This window comes from Bufo gargarizans, chromosome 5, assembly GCF_014858855.1.
Source record: "Bufo gargarizans isolate SCDJY-AF-19 chromosome 5, ASM1485885v1, whole genome shotgun sequence".
Lineage (NCBI taxonomy): Eukaryota > Metazoa > Chordata > Amphibia > Anura > Bufonidae > Bufo > Bufo gargarizans.
In genome coordinates, this window is record NC_058084.1 from 209,553,612 (window position 1) to 209,573,452 (window position 19,841).

At 43.5% G+C, this 19,841-nt stretch overlaps 1 protein-coding gene across 1 annotated transcript in view; it reads left to right on the forward strand.

Moving 5' to 3' along the window:
• The first annotated feature begins 442 nt into the window (after window positions 1-442).
• VPS41 (VPS41 subunit of HOPS complex) overlaps window positions 443-19,841 on the forward strand; it is a 234,039-nt gene continuing 214,640 nt past the window's right edge. The window contains exons 1-2 of the mRNA XM_044293996.1: window positions 443-532; window positions 17,217-17,255. Of these exons, the coding sequence (XP_044149931.1) occupies window positions 494-532; window positions 17,217-17,255 (78 nt within the window). The 5' untranslated portion in view covers window positions 443-493. The remainder of the gene's footprint in view (window positions 533-17,216; window positions 17,256-19,841) is intronic.

The following is a 19,841-nucleotide window of genomic DNA, read 5'->3' on the forward strand; positions in this document are numbered from 1 at the left end:
CTACACACACACAGCTCTGCTACAGTGACATTTACACACACTGCAGCTCCACTACACACACAGCTCTACTACAGTGACATTTACACACACTGCAGCTCCACTACACACACACACAGATCTGCTACAGTGACATTTACACACACTGCAGCTTTACTACACACACAGCTCTGCTACAGTGACATTTACACACACTGCAGCACCACTACACACACACAGCTCTGCTACAGAGACATTTACACACACACTCTGGCTCCACTACACATAAACAGCTCTGCTACAGAGACATTTACACACACTCCGGCTCTGCTACAGAGACATTTACACACTTGGGCTCCACTACACCCACAAAAATCTACTTCAGTCAGAAAGCACAACACTGGAGCTCGCTCTCCCTGCGCACTCAGCGCCGCCTCCTCCCACACACCTGACTGATCACGTGCTCCTGACGTCATGGACGGACCCCGGCTGTCATGTGACTGGGCTCTTCCTTGTCATGGCTGACACGCAGGGACTGGCTGGCTCTCCAGATCAGGTTAGCAGATCCCTCCCGTTATACGTCTCCGTGTATCGCTGTGTATATCCGGGTGTAGCCGTCAGACTCTTCTCCTGTGTATGGCTGATGCAGACATGTAGCACACTGGTCACTGTGGATCTTCTCACCACCAGAGCTGCAGACATAATGGGGCACAGTTATCAGTAAGGTCACTCACTGGCAGTGTGGCACAGCTGGTGAGAACTGTGATAATACCAGTGCCAGCTGCAGATTTTCTGGAAAAGTACAAATTCTCATTTCTGAGGAGTATTTGGAGGACGCGCTGAATGGCAGATTTATTGGCCATGACTTCTGCTGCTGATACAGCCCTGTGAGGGCCTGTTTAATGCTGGGCGAATTGTATTTTTAGTGACACCATTTTGTTCATTTTTTATTATAATTTTTGGGGTGGTAATGGGAAAGAAGCAGTTTTGCCGTTGTTTTTTTGCACTTTCAATTCACGGTGTTCGTTGTGCGATATAACTAGCGGGGGCGATATAACTAGGTGGGAGCTTATGACATGGCCCCACATTGTTGGCGGGTCCAACTTGACATAAGGTGGGGCAATACAAATGGACCACAAATAGGCAGGGACCACAGAAGTAGGCGGGGCCAGCAATACCGTAATGCAGCACAACATAACGCCACAGCAAAACCAAGTACCATAGTGCAGCATCACCGTACTGAGGACAGTGATACAGTTACATTCAGGAGGGCACCTCGCTCCTACCATTAAAGGGGGTTACCCAACCCCTATAATGCCCCCCAAAATGCCTGGGCCCCTCATATAGATTATTCTTACCTCGCTCTCTGGCACCCGTGTCGCTCCTGATCCCTGCACGGCCGCCGCTGTTACAGATGCTACTGTGACCTCCGATGCCAGCTCTGACCTCTCGGGATTAGATGCTGAAACACCAATTTTACATAGTGACCAATCACCCATATTGATGGGCTATATATATATATATATATATATATATATACCTATACGTGGGATAGGTCATTAATACCTGATCTGTGAGGGTCTGACACCCGGCACATTCACCATTGACTGTTTGAAGAGGCTGTGGTGCTCCGGTGAGCGCTGCGGCCCCTTCCTAGGTCACAGAATAGGCCTGAACTACAGTACACTGCCACTGTACAATGTGTCATACTGTGCTTGGTATGCCGTGAGGAGGATCAATCTAATTGCTTGTTCTAAGCAACTATAACCGCTTTCCTCTGCACATCTCCACCATAGTGAGCTGCAGTACCTGAGAACAGCCACTACAGACGGTATGGCGCTGTGGTGTTCCGGCTCTGTCATTGTTTACTGGTGCCACTCATAGCTGATTGGTGGAGGTGCTGGGTGTGGATTTAATTTTGATGACCTTAATTTTTATTTTATTTTTTTAGGAATCTGGTGCAAGGTCTGCAATACGTTTTTTCGTGCTGGCAGTTTTACATGTGTGCTGTGTGTCCTGATAATGAGCAACAAGAGTATGACTATGATAAAAGGGAGCACCAGATACATTTGGCTTCGGGAGTAGTCACATCACCGTTATTTTTACGTTCTTCTGATCCGTCAGAAGAACAGAAAAAAAAACATGAATCCTGTAAAAAAAACAAAAAAAAAACAGGTTCTGTAAAAAATAATTGATCCTGTCCATCAGGTATGCACAGCTGGCATCCATTTTTTACATTCCCGCATGAAAGCCATCTTTTAGACGCATGCAGTTTTTTTTTCCGTCTAAAAAATGGATCTCAGGCGCAAATGGCTAAAACTGATGCCAGATGTCCATAACTGATGCACAGGATCTATTTATTTTTTATTTTTTATAAAGGATCCGTCTTTTTCCAGAATCAGTTTTTAAAAAAAAAAAGAACGGAAAGTGAAACTATGATGTATACTATCCCTTAGGCCCCTTTCACACGGGCGAGTATTCCGTGCGAATGCGATGCGTGAGTTGAACGCATTGCACCTGCACTGAATCCGGACCCATTCATTTCTATGGGGCTGTGCACACGAGCGGGGATTTTCATGCATCACGCGACGCAGGCCCCATAGAAGTGAATGGGAAGCATGAAAATCGCATAGCATCCGCAAGCAAGTGCGGATACGGTGCGATTTTCACGCACGGTTGCTAGGAGACGATCGGGATGGAGACCCGATCATTATTATTTTCCCTTATAACATGGTTATAAGGGAAAATAATAGCATTCTGAATACAGAATGCATAGTAAAAGAGCGCTAGAAGGGTTAAAAAAATAAATAAAAATAATTTAACTCACCTTAGTCCACTTGATCGCGAAGCCCGGCATCTCCTTGTGTCTCCTTTGTTGAATAGGACCTGTGGTGAGCATTAAATACAGGTAAAGGACCTTTGATGACATCACTCCGGTCATCACATGGTACGTCACGTGATCTTTTACCATGGTGATTCATGGTGATAGATCATCAGTAATAAAAAGGCAAACAACCCTTTTAAAGAAACTCTCCCGCAAAAAATAAAATAATCTCTGACCTGTTAGAAATGTACATGATGTAAACTGTAGTGAATTTTCTTACCAGAGACTGTATTTCTGAGTCATAACCTCCCTTCTGATGCTCAGCTGTGTCATGTGACCAACACTCTGACTCTCCAAATCTTATGTGTGGACAGGAAGTGACTTTCTCTGTGTATTCCTATGGGAGCCTCAATGTCAGTCTCATAGGAATGAATAGAGAAATTGACTTCCTCCTGTGTCAGTTGGAGATCAGAGCGTTGGTCACATGACACAGCTGAAGATCAGAAGGGAGGTTATAGCTCACAACTGCAGTCACCAGTAAGATTACCTTCACTACAGTTTACATTATGTACATTTCTAATTGGCGAGAGAATAATGATTTTTGTAGGAGTGCTTGTTTAAAGGGATATTCCCATCTCATCAATGTAAGATAACATGGTTTATATTAAGATATTTATTTTTGAAAATACCATGATTTTTCAAAACTGTACAGTTCTTTAGATCTTCCTCCTTGCCACTCCATATGCCCATAAGTGTTTTTGTCCGTCACCTACCGTATGGTCCAGCAGCAGTGGCCATGTGTACACTTCCTGCCACCTCTGTACAAGAGTGTAGGGTGGCTCCTGTTCTATGCCTGGCTCTCCCTCTGTATGGACGAGCATGGGCCCCTTGCATGACAGAAGGGGGCTTACCACCCACAAATGCTCTGGATCCTAGGAGCGTGAAGGGGCAAAATAACATTAGCAAAGCAAACTCTTCATAAGGAAATTGATTTGTCCACATTAATGACGTTTATTTTTGTAACGATGGAGCCTGTCGGGATTTCATGCTGCTTGTCATTCGGGTGACATGAATCTCCTGACTGCTGGCACTAGTGAATGTGCCCCTATATCGGTGTGCTTCCCAGAGACCTCCGGGGAAGAAGGCTTCATAGGTCGCACATGGACGTCTGACCAGAAGCTGTCCCGTGACCCCCTCCATGGCTTTGTGGGAGCGCAATGGCTTTTTGCCATTGTTTCCCGAAATATTTGCTTATCTTTATGAATGTGTATCATCTTTAAAGGGAGTCTTTCACCTAAAATGACCATTATACACCACAAACATCATGATATCCATTACATTCCCCATATTATAATCTTACCTTTCATATTGCTGTCCGTCGCCTATTCTCTCTTAAAAACGCTTTTAATCCATATGCTAATTAGGTTCTGAAGGTGCCCAGGGGCGGCGTTTATGCGGCCGGTGCCCAGGCTCCACGGCGCTGTTCAAATCAAACCCCTCCCCTTTCACCCCTCTGGCCCGCCCTCGGTTCTTGAGATACCATCCTCCAGTCAATGACAGATCCGGCGCCTGCGCACTCCATTACCCACTAGGGCAGAGGCAGCAGAGCGTTTAATGCGCATGCGCCGGCCCGTACATCCCGATATTTTGGCAGTTTACTTCCGCCGGCTAGATCAGGCCGGCGCATGCGGATTAAACGCTCTGCTGCCTCTGCCCTAGTGGGTAATGGAGTGCGCAGGCGCCGGATCTGTCATTGACTGGAGGATGGTATCTGGTCATGCCACAGCATCTCAATCGGGTTGAGGTCAGGACTCTGACTGGGCCACTCCAGAAGGCGTATTTTCTTCTGTTTAAGCCATTCTGTTGTTGATTTTCTTCTATGCTTTGGGTCGTTGTCCTGTTGCAACACCCATCTTCTGTTGAGCTTCAGCTGGTGGACAGAACTCCCTCAGTACGCCTGCGCCGATGACCTCAAAGAAAGAGAAGACGTCATTGGCACAGGTGCACTGAGGGAGTGCTGAAGAGACGAGCCTCCTCATCTCAGAGCGCCTGCGCAGAATGAACACAGGCGCGCGATTTTTGAAATGCTGACAGGTTTGGCCGGAGGAGGAGATCGCGGCTGGCCTTGTCAATCAACAGGACGAGGGGGCGTTTTTTTGCGGCGGCTACCAGCAAGTAGACGCCCTACTTGATGGTAGAGACCTAATTTACATATTATAAAAGTTCGTTTTTAGAAGAAACTGCTGAAGGAAAGTAAGTAAGAGCATTATATTTTCATATATCGCAGTATAAGGAATTTAACTAGCCCCCCCCCAAAAAAAATGACTTTAGTGGGGTGACAGAAGCCCTTTAAGTTCTCCTGCAAAAGGTCTTGATAAACTTGGGAATTAATTTTTCCTTCAATGATTCCAATCTGTCCAGGCCCTGATGCAGCAAAGCAGCCCCAAACCATGAGGCCCCCACCACCATACTTCACAGTTGGGATGAGGTTTTGATGTTGGTGTTCTGTGCCTCTTTTTCTCCACACATAGTGTTGGGTGTTTTTTCCAAACAACTCAACTTTGGTTTCAGCTGTCCACAGAATATTTTGCCAGTACTGCTGTGGAACATCCAGGTAATCTTGTGCAAACTGTAAACGTGCAGCAATGTTTTTTTTGGACAGCAGTGGCTTCCTCTGTGGTATCCTCCCATGAAATCCATTTTTCTTTAGTGTTTTACGTATCGTAGATTTGCTAACAGGGATGTTAGCATATGCCAGAGACTTTTGTAAGTCTTTAGCTGACACTCTAGGATTCTTCTTCACCTCATTGAGCAGTCTGCGCTGTGCTCTTGCTGTCATCTTTACAGTACGGCCACTCCTAAGGAGATTAGCAGCAGTGCTGAACTTTCTCCATTTATAGACAATTTGTCTTACCGTGGACTGATGAACAGCAAGGCTTTTGGATACTTTTATAACCTTTTCCAGCTTTATGAAAGTCAACAATTCTTAATCGTAGGTCTTCTGAGAGCTCTTTTGTGCGAGGCATCATTCACATCAGGCAATGCTTCTTGTGAAAAGCAAACCCAGAGTGTGTGTTTTTTATAGGGCAGGGCAGCTGTAACCAACACCTCCAATCTCATCTCATTGATTGGACTCCAGGTGACTGACACCTCACTCCAATTAGCTGTTGGAGATGTCATTAGTCTAGGGGTTCACATACTTTTTCCACCTGCACTGTGAATGTTTACATGGTGTGTTCAATAAAAACATGGTAACATTTAATTCTTTGTGTGTTATTACTTTAAGCAGACTGATTGTCTATTGTTGTGACTTAGATGAAGATCAGATCACATTTTATGACCAATTTGTGCAGAAATCCATATAATTCCAAAGGGTTCACATACTTTTTCTTGCAACTTTATGTGTCATAATGCATACTTGTTTGCATCAGTTTACACTTTTTAACCGCCCCAGGACCGCCGTAAGCAGCATCGCGTCCTGGCGACGGCCCTGTTATTCCTCCTGGACGCGCTGGTGCGTCCTCTCGCGAGAGGTGAGATTTCCTGTGAACGCGCGCACACAGGCGCGCGCGTTCACAGGATCGGCCGATAAGCGAGTGGCTCTACAGCCTGCCAGCGGCGATCGTTCGCTGGCAGGCTGTAGATGCGATTTTTATTTTATTTTTTTCACTACACTACACTACACTACACCCCCCCCCCCCTGTCACTTATTAACCCCTCATCACCCAATATAGACTCCCTGATCACCCCCCTGTTAGGCTCCATTCAGATGTCCGTATGTGTTTTACGGATCCACGCATCCATGGATCGGATCCGAAAAATACATACGGACGTCTGAATGGAGCCTTACAGGGGGGTGATCAATGACAGGGGGGTGATCATGCCATATACACTCCCTGATCACCCCCTGTCATTGATCACCCCCCTGTAAGGCTCCATTCAGAGGTCCGTATGTGTTTTACGAATCCACGCATCCATGGATCGTATCCGCAAAACACATACGGACGTCTTAATGGAGCCTTACAGGGGGGTGATCAATGACGGGGGTGATCACCCCATATAGACTCCCTGATCACTTCCCTGTCATTGACCACCCCCCTGTAAGGCTCCATTCAGACATCTGTGTGTGTTTTACGGATCCACGGATCCATGGATTGGATCCGCAAAACGCATACGGACGTCTGAATGGAGCCTGACAGGGGGGTGATCAGGGAGTCTATATGGGGTGATCACCCACCTGTCATTGATCACCCCCTGTAAGGCTCCATTCAGACGTCCGTATGTGTTTTGCGGATCCGATCCATGGATCCGCAAAACACATACGGACCTCTGAATGGAGCCTTACAGGGGGGTGATCAGGGAGTCTATATGGGGTGATCACCCCCCTGTCATTGATCACCCCCCTGTAAGGCTCCATTCAGAGGTCCGTATGTGTTTTGCGGATCCGATCCATGGATCCGCAAAACACATACGGACCTCTGAATGGAGCCTGACAGGGGGGTGATCAGGGAGTCTATATGGGGTGATCACCCCCCTGTCATTGATCACCCCTCTGTAAGGCTCCATTCAGATGTCCGTATGTGTTTTGCAGATCCGTGGACACTGCGGATCCGCAAAACACATACGGACGTCTGAATGGAGCCTTACAGGGGGGTGATCAATGACAGGGTGCAGATCACCCCATATAGACTCCTTGATCACCCCCCTGTCATTGATCACCCCCCTGTAAAGCTCCATTCAGACATTTTTTTTGGCACAAGTTAGCGGAAATTGATTTTTATTTTTATTTATTTTTTCCTCATATTCCACTAACTTGTGTCAAAAAATAAAATCTCACATGAACTCGCCATACCCCTCAGGGAATCCAAATGCTCCCTCACGCTTTAGGGCCCCTAAAATGCCAGGACAGTATAAATACCCCACATGTGACCCCATTTCTGAAAGAAGACACCCCAAGGTATTCCGTGAGGGGCATATTGAGTCCATGAAAGATTGACATTTTTGTCCCAAGTTAGCGGAAAGGGAGACTTTGTGAGAAAAAACAAAAAAAAATCTATTTCCGCTAACTTGTGCCCAAAAAAAAAAAATTCTATGAATTCACCATGCCCCTCATTGAATACATTGGGGTGTCTTCTTTCCAAAATGGGGTCACATGTGGGGTATTTATACTGCCCTGGCATTTTAGGGGCCCTAAAGTGTGAGAAGAAGTCTGGAATCCAAATGTCTAAAAATGCCCTCCTAAAAGGAATTTGGGCCCCTTTGCGCATCTAGGCTGCAAAAAAGTGTCACACATGTGGTATCGCCGTACTCAGGAGAAGTTGGGGAATGTGTTTTGGGATGTCATTTTACATATACCCATGCTGGATGAGATAAATATCTTGGTCAAATGCCAACTTTGTATAAAAAAATGGGAAAAGTTGTCTTTTGCCGAGATATTTCTCTCACCCAGCATGGGTATATGTAAAATGACACCCCAAAACACATTCCCCAACTTCTCCTGAGTATGGCGAAACCACATGTGTGACACTTTTTTGCAGCCTAGGTGGGCAAATTCACAGGGCATTTTTTACAGATTTTGATTTCAAACTACTTCGCACACATATGGGCCCCTAAAATGACAGGGCAGTATAACTACCCTACAAGTGACCCCATTTTGGAAAGAAGACACCCCAAGGTATTTCTTGATGGGCATAGTGAGTTCATGGAAGTTTTTATTTTTGGTCACAAGTTAGTGGAATATGAGACTTTGTAAGGAAAAAAAAAAAGAATAAAAAAATTCATCATTTTCCGCTAACTTGTGACAAAAAATAAAAAGTTCTATGAACTCACTATGCCCATCAGCGAATACCTTAGGGTGTCTACTGTCCGAAATGGGGTCATTTGTGCGGGTTTTCTACTGTCTGGGCATTGTAGAACCTCGGACTTATTCACTTGAATGGGTCCGCAATCCGGATGATACATTGCGGAGGTACTGCAGAGTGCTTCTGTGGCATTTCAGTCCATGCCTCTGCACTGCAAAAAAATAGAACATTTTCTACTTTTTGCGGTGCAGACGGATCACGGACCCATTCAAGTTAAATGGGTCTGCATCCGTCCGCACCAGCCACAAGGAAGGTTCCCGTACGTTGGAGATCGCAATTTGAGGTCGTGTGCATGAGCCCTTGGGAGCATTTTAGCATGACATTATTTTTTATATTTTTTTGGCTGCTTATTTCTCCCTTACTTGGGGATGACATATTCCTGAAATGCACTGCGGAGTTGATCTGCTAAGACCCAGCAGCTCTTGCAGTTTCCTGGGACCCCAGTAGTCACATGATCGCTAGACCGGTACACAAAGGGGCATTGACACATTGAGTACTGTGCATACATCAGCGGGAAGGCATGGAAGGCTCTCTATACTGAGCCCCGCTATCATTGACAACAGCCCCTCCGCTCCTGCAATGTGCAGTGTAGCTGCCATCTCTGTGAGGATGTTCAGGAACATTGAAGCAGGCATAATAAGGGCCCTTGTACACGACCGTATGCGACATACGGTCCGTGAGCTGGTCATGTGTCCCGGAGCGGCATTGATCGTGCACACGGTAGCACACAGCATCATAGATTACAATGATGCTGTGCACGTCGAGTCGCCCGCGATGGTATCATTCTGCACTCCTAAGATCATATGAGTTTATACCTATTAGTTGGGTAACTTCATGACCCAATTTCGTGTCAGAATTTTGGTGCGTGATTTTATTTTTTTGTCTTAAGCCGCAACCCTTTCCTATAGACCAGTGATGGTTAAAGGGATTCTGTGATCAGATTTAACCCCTCTAACCTAAACATATGCTCATGTCAAGACTAATAAGAAGAATCCTACGCTGGCCTTATTAAACCTCACTGTGGCTCTATTTGCCCAAAAAACAGGTTTTTATAAACTGTCAATCAGTTACTTAACCACCTCAGCCCCCCTAGCTTAAACTCCCTTAATGACCAGACCACTTTTTACAATTCTGCACTACACTACTTTCACCGTTTATCGCTCGGTCATGCAACTTACCACCCAAATGAATTTTACCTCCTTTTCTTCTCACTAATAAAGCTTTCATTTGGTGGTATTTTATTGCTGCTGACATTTTTACTTTTTGTGATATTAATCAAAAATGACCGAAATTATTGCAAAAAAATGACATTTTTGACTTTCTGTTGTAACATTTTTCAAATAAAAGTACATTTCTATATAAATTTTTCTCTAAATTTATTGTTCTACATGTCTTTGATAAAAAAAAATGCAATAAGTGAATTTTTATTGGTTTGGGTAAAAGTTATAGTGTTTACAAACTATGGTGCAAAAAAATTAATTTACGCACTTTGACTTTCTGAGCACCTGTCATGTTTCCTGAGGTTCTACAATGCCCAGACAGTAGAAACACCACGCAAATGACTCCATTTCGGAAAGTAGACAGCCTAAGGCCTCTTTCACACGGGCGTGATGTTTTTTGCCCGGATAAGAGGCGGCTGCGTTGCGGGAAAATGCGTTTTGCACTCGCATGAGAAAAATCGCGCATGTTTGGTACCCAAACCCGAACTGCTTCACAGAAGTTCGGGCTTGGGATTGATGTTCTGAAGATTGTATTATTTTCCCTTATAACATGGTTATAAGGGAAAATAATAGCATTCTGAATACAGAATGCATAGTATAATAGTGATGGAGGGGTTAAAAAAAAAAAAAAGTTAACTCACCTTATCCTCTTGATCGCGTAGTTCCCGGTCTCTTCTTTACTAGCTGTGGGCTAAATGACCTGTGGTGACGTCAGATCACATGCTCCAATCACATGTTCCATCACCGTGGTGATGGAGCATGAGATCTGACATCACCACAGGTCCTTTAGCCCACAGCTAGTAAAGAAGAGACCGGGAACTACGCGATCAAGAGGATAAGGTGAGTTAACTTTTTTATTTTTTTAACCCCTCCAGCACTATTATACTATGCATTCTGTATTCAGAATGCTATTATTTTCCCTTATAACCATGTTATAAGGGAAAATAATACAGTGAATAGACTGTCACCTAGAACCCATGCGTGGAAATCACACCGCATCCGCACTTGCTTGTGGATGCTTGTGATTTTCACGCAACCCCATTCATTTCTATGGGGCCTGCGTTACGTGAAAAACACAGAATATAGAACATGCTGCGATTTTGTGATGCGTAAAAAATCACCGCTCATGTGAACAGCCCCATAGAAATGAATGGGTCATGATTCAGTGCGGGTGTAATGCGTTCAACTCGCGCATCGCACCCGCGTGGAATACTCGCCCGTGTGAAAGGGGCCTAAGGCAGGCATGCTCAACCTGCGGCCCTCCAGCTGTTGTAAAACTACAACTCCCTCAATGCCCAGCTGTAGGCTGTTCGGGCATGCTGGGAGTTGTAGTTTTGCAACAGCTGGAGGGCCGCAGGTTGAGCATGACTGCCCTAAGGTATTCGCTGATGGGCATAGTGAGTTCATGGAAGTTTTTATTTTTTGTCACAAGTTAGTGGAAATGGAATCTTTTTTTTTTATTTAATTTTTTTTTTTTTTTTTACAAAGTCTCATATTCCACTAACTTGTGACAAAAAATAAAATTTTACATGAACTCACCATACCCCTCACGGAATACCTTGAGGTGTCTTCTTTCTAAAATGGGGTCACTTGTGGGGTATTTATACTGCACTTGCATTTTAGGGGCCCTAAAGCGTGAGAAGTAGTTTGGAATCCAAATGCGTAAAAATGCCCTGTGAAATCCTAAAAGTACTCATTGGAATTTGGGTCCCTTTGCACACCTAGGCTGCAAAAAAGTGTCACACATGTGGTATCGCCGTACTCAGAAGAAGTAGGGCAATGTGTTTCGGGGTGTATTTTTACATATACCCATGCTGGGTGAGATAAATATATAGATATTTCTCTCGCCCAGCATGGGACACTTTTTTTGCAGCCTAGGTGCGCAAAGGGGCCCAAATTCCAATGAGTACCTTTTAGGAGGGCATTTTTAGGCATTTGGATTCCAGACTTCTTCTCGCGCTTTAGGGCCCCTAAAATGCCAGGGCAGTATAAATACCCCACATGTGACCCCATTTTGGAAAGAAGACACCCCAAGGTATTCCGTGAGGGGCATGGCGAGTTCATAGTAGTTTTGTTTTTGGCACAAGTTAGCGGAAATTTGAGATTTTTTATTTTTTTTCGTTCAGCCTCTGGGCTGAAAGAAAAAATGAACGGCACAGATTTCTTCATTCGCATCGATCAATGTGGATGAAAAAATCTCTGCCAAAAAATGTGCAAAAAAAAAAAGAGGGGAAAGGCGTCTGCCAGGACATAGGAGCTCCGGCCAACATCCATACCCACTTAGCTCGTATGCCCTGGCAAACCCGATTTCTCCATTCACATCAATCGATGTGGATGAATAAATCATTGCCGGAATTTTTTTATTAATTTTTTATACAAAGTGTTTGCCAAAGCATATGAACACCGCCCTTCAGCTCATAAGCATCGGCAAACATATCTTTTTTTACTGCAGAGGAGAAATCTCGTCTTGCAGCGCCGCATACACCGACTTGTGTGCAATCTGACAGCAGCCCAATGCTTCTGTCAGAATGCACATCAGTGCTGCAGCTGCTTGATTGCTTGGTACACCTAGAAGGTAAAAAAAAAAAAAAAAAGCGAAGTACAGGAAGCTGCTGCTTCCTGTACCACTGATGTATTTTTATCGCCGCAGCACTTGTGTAGTGATTGCGCAGTGATAAAAAAAAAAAAATTGTCACTGGGGCGGGCGTGGGTGAACGCACGTGTGGGCGACCGATCAGGCCTGAAAGTCCCCCCAATATTGCACATTTTGGTGTGCTCTTGCCTCGTCATGTGTTTTTCGTTAGTGCATCCTATGCTTTTATTCAGCATTATTATCGGCCCAGCTTTTAAATGTAATGGACCACATTATCTAATAGGACAAGTACCCATCAATTTTTTGCGCTAATGCACTTTATCTGACATATTTCTCTATTGAAAGATCCTGAATAGCCTTTGCAATACACCGAAAGCAAGTTCCACACCTTTCCTTATCCATTTATTGTGCGGTTTAACCCCTTAGTGACCACTAATACGCCTTTTTACTGATGTAAACAAAGGGGGTTTTACTAAACAGCTGGCTTTAATCAATCATTACATGTTCCCAAAATTGTGCATTGAAAACTATAGATTGTCCTGCAAAAAAATAAGACCTCATACAAGTATTGATGAAAAAACAAAAAAGTTAGACCTCTTGGAATGCGATTTTAAAAAAATGTGCTTGGTCACTAAGGGGTGTTTACTGTACATTCGTAGATTTTGGAAGTGGAGAAAAATGTAGAAGAAACGTCTTTTTTATGTGGTTAGTCTGAAGCCTCGTCTCTAGTGACACGTAGATTTCAGGCCTCTTTATTGGCTTGACTTTCCTAATAGTTTTGTTTCAAAATGAGCTATTGTGTGTTTTACGGCAGCAGGAGATGTGACGGCGTTTGTGTTGCTGAAACATTTTGTTCTTCGGAGCAAACTTACAATGACCAGACCAAAATAATGACAGGTGCCTGACAATTGTTGACTTTGACTGCCAATCTGATGCAACCTGAGGCTTAGGTTCCATTCACACGTCCACAACTGTTTTACGGTCCGCAAAACACAGACACCGGCCATGTGTGTTCCGCATTTTGCGGACCGCACATGGTCGGCACTGTAAATGAAATGCCTTTTCTTGTCTATGCCTGCAGACAAGAATAGGACATGTTCTATTTTTTTGCTGGGCCGTGGAACGGAAGTGCGGATGCGGACAGCATACTGTGTGTTGTCCACATCTTTTGCGGCCTTATTGAAAATAAAATGGGTCCGCAGCCTTTCCGCAAAATTTCAAAACAGATGCGGACCCATTTTGCGGACGTGTGAATGGACCCTAAGAGGGGTTAGCCGTCAGTTCATGTGTCCTCATGTCCTGGGCCAGCTCTGCACTCCGCAGTGTAATTAGGCACCTGGCTCTCTCTGTTTCATGTGCCGTTCTATGTGCACATGATCCTGACCTGGCTACAACCCACAATGTACGCAAGTTGGGCCTACGCAGACAGCTGACCGCTCCTCGCTCACAGCACCTGAAGCTACCTGACTGCACAAGTCTTGGGGTCTGATCTGAGGTCTGATAAAAAAATATTTTTATTTTATTTTTCCTCCTCTAAAACGTTGGTGCGTCTTATGGTTAGGTGCTCCTTATAGAGCAAATAATACAGTAAAAAATGCCATTTAACTCTCCTCAAGTAGTGTCACTTAGGCTATGTTGCATTTTTTTCACACCTACACAATATATAATCTATAATCATCCATAACCATAACATTACCAAGTTACCAGAATAACTTTGACTCGTTCACATGTGGACTACACAAATCCTCTGAAAGCGTCCTGTGGTATCTGCCACCAAGATGTTAGCAGGTCTTTTATGTCCTTGTCTTGTATGTGGGTTTCCATGGAACACAAACTGTTGTCAAGTTCCTCAAACCATTTCTGAACTATTTTTGCTACAAGACAGGGCACATTGTCCTGCTGAAATAGGCCACTGCTATTAGGGAATGGCATAAAGACAGGTACTTGTCTGCATAATCTTTGGGTAGGTGCAATGTGTAAAAGTAACATCCACATGAATTCCAGGACTAAAGGTTTCCCAGAGCATCACACTAGGTTTGCTGGCTTGCCATCTTTCCATATTCCATGCCGGTGCTCTCCCTTCTTCAGTTAAGTGACACACACACAGCGCCATCTACATAATGTCGAAACAAAACCATGATTCATTAGACAAGACAATGTGTTTCCATTGCTCTGTGGTCCAGTTGTGACGTTCAGATGCCCATTTCATGCTCTCAGTATGCAGTCGTTAGTATCTGCATAAAGTCCAAAGAGGGACAATCTTCATTATACCTGAAATCACACCCTTAATCTTTATCATTCCCCCAATCTTCATCAGACCTCATATCAGACCCCCACTCTTCATCAGACCTCATATCAGACCCCCCAATCTTCATCAGACCTCATATCAGACCCCCCAATCTTCATCAGACCTCATATCAGACCCCCCAATCTTCATTAGACCTCAGATCAGACCCCCCAATCTTCACCAGGCCCCCGCATCAGATCAGACCTCATATCAGATCCCCAATCTTCATCAGACTTCAAATTAGACCTCATATCAGACCCCCAATCTTTATAAGACCCCCAATCTTCATCAGAATTCAGATCAAACCCCCTAATCTTCATCAGGCCCCCAGTCTTCATCAGACCTCAGATCAGACCCCCAAATCTTCAGCATGCCCCCCAATCTTCATCAGACCTCAGATCAGATTCCCAATCTTTATCAGACCTTAGATCAAACCCCCCTGTGTTCATCAGACCACCTATCTTCATCAGACCTCAGACCCCCAAATCTTCATCATACTGCACCCTACTGAGCACTTCCATAATGGAAGCATTAGTTTGTATTTTCTTTATTAGATGCCAATTTACAAGTCACCCACTTTGGGGGGGGGGGGGAAGGTAAATCTCATAGATTGAAAAATACAATATTTGACATTGAATTGGATTCATATGTTGGTTGAGTTTATGTGAGTAACTCTTCTTTTTCTTGATCACTGCACGTTCATGCAGTTTTGTTTCTCAATAGGTAGGTCAAGAACTGCTTACACTCTCTGTCAGCATCTTGGTGTAACATTTTATTGCTCTTGATCACTATAAATAGCTTAAGTAAATCTTCATTTTGCTGACCTCTTGAAGAAGGCTGCAGATCAGCAAATTTTCTTTCAATGGATACATGAAGAATTATTGGTCACTTGCATCGTATAGTTTTATTATTTCAGAAAATGTGCCAGCCATTATGTTCAAAACATTTCCTATTGCTTTTGAGTCAGTAACCTTTCCTGACTATCTGATGGTTGAGACCGGGTGATTAGGTATAGATCAATAATTTTACCATCTGTTTATCGTGATAATGGTAACTGAAAAGCTTAAAGTATATCTCTTGTTTCAGGTAGTCTTTCAGGATAAGTTGCCATGTGTGTGTATAAAGAATAACACCATTTCTGGGCATAACATGACATGTATCTGGCATTTTTTGTGGTATTTATCTATGTAATCTGTCTGTACTTTTATTTTTTCTTAGCTAGTGGGAGGAGACTAGCTGGTACCATGTCTGCCATACATATGGCATGGAGAAACAGGAGATTCTGTTTCCTAAATCTCTGTAGCACACCTTCAGAAACAGCAGTAGTAATGGAGAACATTATGCAGCAGCAGTGAGCAGTTTAGATGTAAATCCAGCAGTTATATAAGACCAAAAATTCACTAACAAACAAGCTGCTGTCTCTCTGTTAGTCTCTCTTGCTCTGCTTGTCTGTAGCAGCTCCTCCATCCTTATCCCCCTCCTCACCTCGCCATAGACTTCTGTGTAATCTGAACCTTCAGTGAGCAGGCAGCTTGTCTTAAGTGAGTTGAGAATGATAAGAGAAGAGAGCATCTTTTTTCTGATAATATATATTGCAAAGTTTCTTTTAATCGCTGTTACTATTCATTTATGGGAAAAATAATTACCGTAAGCATCATTAATGCAGTTGGTTGTCACTTTGTGAGGTTTTAATAAAGCAGGTTATATACGTAGCATTTTTGTTACTCAAGCAACCTGTTAGTACAGTGCAGAACTATGTATGTTATTATCAGATTGGTAGATAACAAGTTGCAGTCCCCCCCCCCCCCTTGATCATCTGTTGGGGAGAGTTAACATACCTCCATAAACATAAGATAGTCGGCGCCTTCTGTTGACAAATTCCCTTTAACTTTGTCTTCCCACTTAAGAAATTTATAGCAAATTGCTAAGATAAACCATCACTGAGGGTAGATTCAACCACTGTGACCTCCACTGATGGCTACAATTGATAGTCAGTGGTGCTAAGAACTAGCTGCTCCTCTTCAGCCCCTGTTGGCTTCACTTACCTTTTATTTGGAGGCTCCTTGGTCATCACATTATAGTCAATTGCCAATGAGGGCTTTGACATTATAATAGTGATTGGCGGTTTTACAGCTGTTTGACACTCACTGATCAGTAGAACATTAATGGCTTATCCTAGAGATGTGTATTACATTTCTTAGGTGGACCATCCCGTTAAAGGGTGAGAATACAGTAGTATCTGTACTGAAAACAATGAACAACTAGAAGAAAACTGGAATAATCAGTTTCATTTAATTTTAGCTTTCCAAACAGATCTAGTCTTAAAAATCAGAAAGCGGATGTATAATTTTGGATTTGAAAATCGGCGCTGGGCGCCATTAAGATGTTACAATAAGAGTAAATAACTTTCTCGTCTCATACTAAAATTCCATGTTTTTCTTCTTTTTTTTTGTAGGAAACAATGTCTCATGAGGAATCCACAGAAGAATCCGAGGTGACTGCTTTCTAAATTTCAGTGTGTGACCTTCCTTTTAAATGCTGGCAATGTTGCGCTAAGAGGGCAATTATCCACCATTATCGGAAAGATTGCAATTGTTGGTCTCTGTAGATTTTCTCGCACGTTTCACCATAGGTTGACATTTGCAGAAAAAATCAAAAGATCCCTTCAACATAAAGAGTATGCAGCAGATCGTAAAATCTAGAAATCTGCTGTGAATTTTTTTTCTACCTCCCATTTGTGCATGGAGTTACATTGTACTGTATTCGGTCACTGATTTCCAGTTCTGTATTCTGTATGGTAATTCTGCACCCAATACTACACTATTCGCTATACAGGTGAAACTAGAAAAATTAGAATATTGTGCAAAAGTCCATTTATTTCAGTAATGCTAATTAGAAGGAATTGTATTAACACAGCTTAAAATTAGAATTTTGTGAGAAGGTTCAATATTCTAGGCTCAAAGTGTCACACTCTAGTCAGATAATTAATCCATATCTCCTGAGCAAAGGGTATCTGAGATTGTGACTCTGGGGTTTCATAAGCTGTAAGCCGTAATCATCCAAATTATACCAAATAAAGGCTTGAAATATCTTGCTTTACATGTAATGAGCCTGTCTCATATGTTAGTTTCACCTTTTAAAGGGAACCTGTCACCGGGATTTTGTGCATAGAGCCGAGGACATGGGTTCCTAGATCGCCGCTAGCAGATCCGCAATACCCAGTCCCCATAGCTCTGTGTGCTTTTATTGTGTAAAAAAAACGATTTGATACATATGCAAATTAACCTGAGATGAGTACTGTCCCTGACTCATCTCATGTACAGGACTCATTTCAGGTTAATTTGCATATGTATAAAATCTTTTTTTTTTACACAATAAAAGCACACAGAGCTATGGGGACTGGGTATTGTGGATGTGCTAGCTGCCATCTAGCAACCCATGTCCTCAGCTCTGTACACAAAATCCCAGTGACACTGCACATGTCTTATAGGTGTGGGTACCACCGCTGGGAACCACACCTATATCGAGAACGGAGGCCTGAAAGTGTTGGGGCGCACTGCAAATGTCTTATAGGTGTGGGTACCTCCGCTGGGAACCGCACCTATATCGAGAACGGAGGCCTGAAAGTGTTGGGGTGCACTGCACATGCGCAGCAGCACTTAATTTATTTTCTAAGAGGCCTGTCAATCAACACGACGAGGGGGCGGTTTTTTGCGGCGGCTACCAGCAAGTAGACGCCCTACTTGCTGGTAGAGACCTGATTTACATATTATAAAACTTCGTTTTTATAAGAAATGGCTGAATGAAAGTAAGTAACACCATTATATTTTCACATATCGCAGTATAAGGAATGTAACTAACCCCAAAAAATAAAATGACTTTAGTGGGGTGACAGAAGCCCTTTAAGCATTTTTGGGGCATTTATTCGACATGGAAAATGCACTGTGTTGACACATCCTGAGGTCACGTGACTATCATAACTGGAAATCAATGACCATTCCAGTACTGTTTTTATATACGAGGTGCACGTGCTAAATCTGCCAAAGCACAACTGAAACGTAGTAAATAATATGGTAGTAAGGAAGTAAATGACACAATTTTCTTATCTGTTATTAGAGGCACATTTTCTAAAAACCAGACACACCATTTAATGACCAGTTAGCATTTGATCATAGTTACCAGTGATATATATGTTGGACAGTGCAGGGCTATGCTTTCCCAAGCCCAGACGGAAATACAATGAATATAAAGGAAAAAATACAAGTATGTAAGAACAAAAAAAAAATAATGAGAACCTCCCACCCATCAATGCCAGCACGGCCTGTGGAACATCCGTGAAGACTTTTCACATGTAATAATTCTGTAATATTTTTCTGGAATTGTTGGTTGGGCTTTTCCATAATATAATTTATAGTTGACCATCAAAGGGTTTTTCCAGTCCTTTTAAATTGAGGGCCTCAGGTTAAGGCCTCCTGCACACGGTCATATCCATTTTGCTATCAACAAAATCCAGATGCTGTCTGTGTGGTGTCCGCATTTTTTGTGGACCCGTTGACTTCAATGGTTCTGTAGTCCGCATTTTGCGGCCAAGTGAACAACATGTTCTGTCTTTTTGCAGAACAGACATAGTGGTGCAGAATGCACACGGATGGTCCATATGCTTCCCATATCGATATGTCTGTTCTGCAAAAAGACAGAACCTGTCCTTTACTTGGCCACAAAATGTAGACCACGGACGCATTGAAATACGTGGAGCTGCAAAAAATGCTGATGTAACACGGACGATACGGATTTGCGGTTTGCAAAATACATACGGCCGTGTCCATGAGGCCTAAGCCAACAAGATATGATCGGCAGAGGTCCAACACCCCACACCCCTGCCTATCATCTGTTCTGCAGTAGCTCCAGCACCAGAAGAAGGTGCTGGAACTACATTGTGTGTAGTGGACGGAGCTGTTTACTGTAGCTCGGCTTCCATTCTTTTCATTGGGAGCAGCTCCACAATAACCAGCTCCATCCACTACTTCTGGCATCAGAGCTACTGCTGAGCAGCTGATTGGCAGGGGTGCAGAGTGTCAGA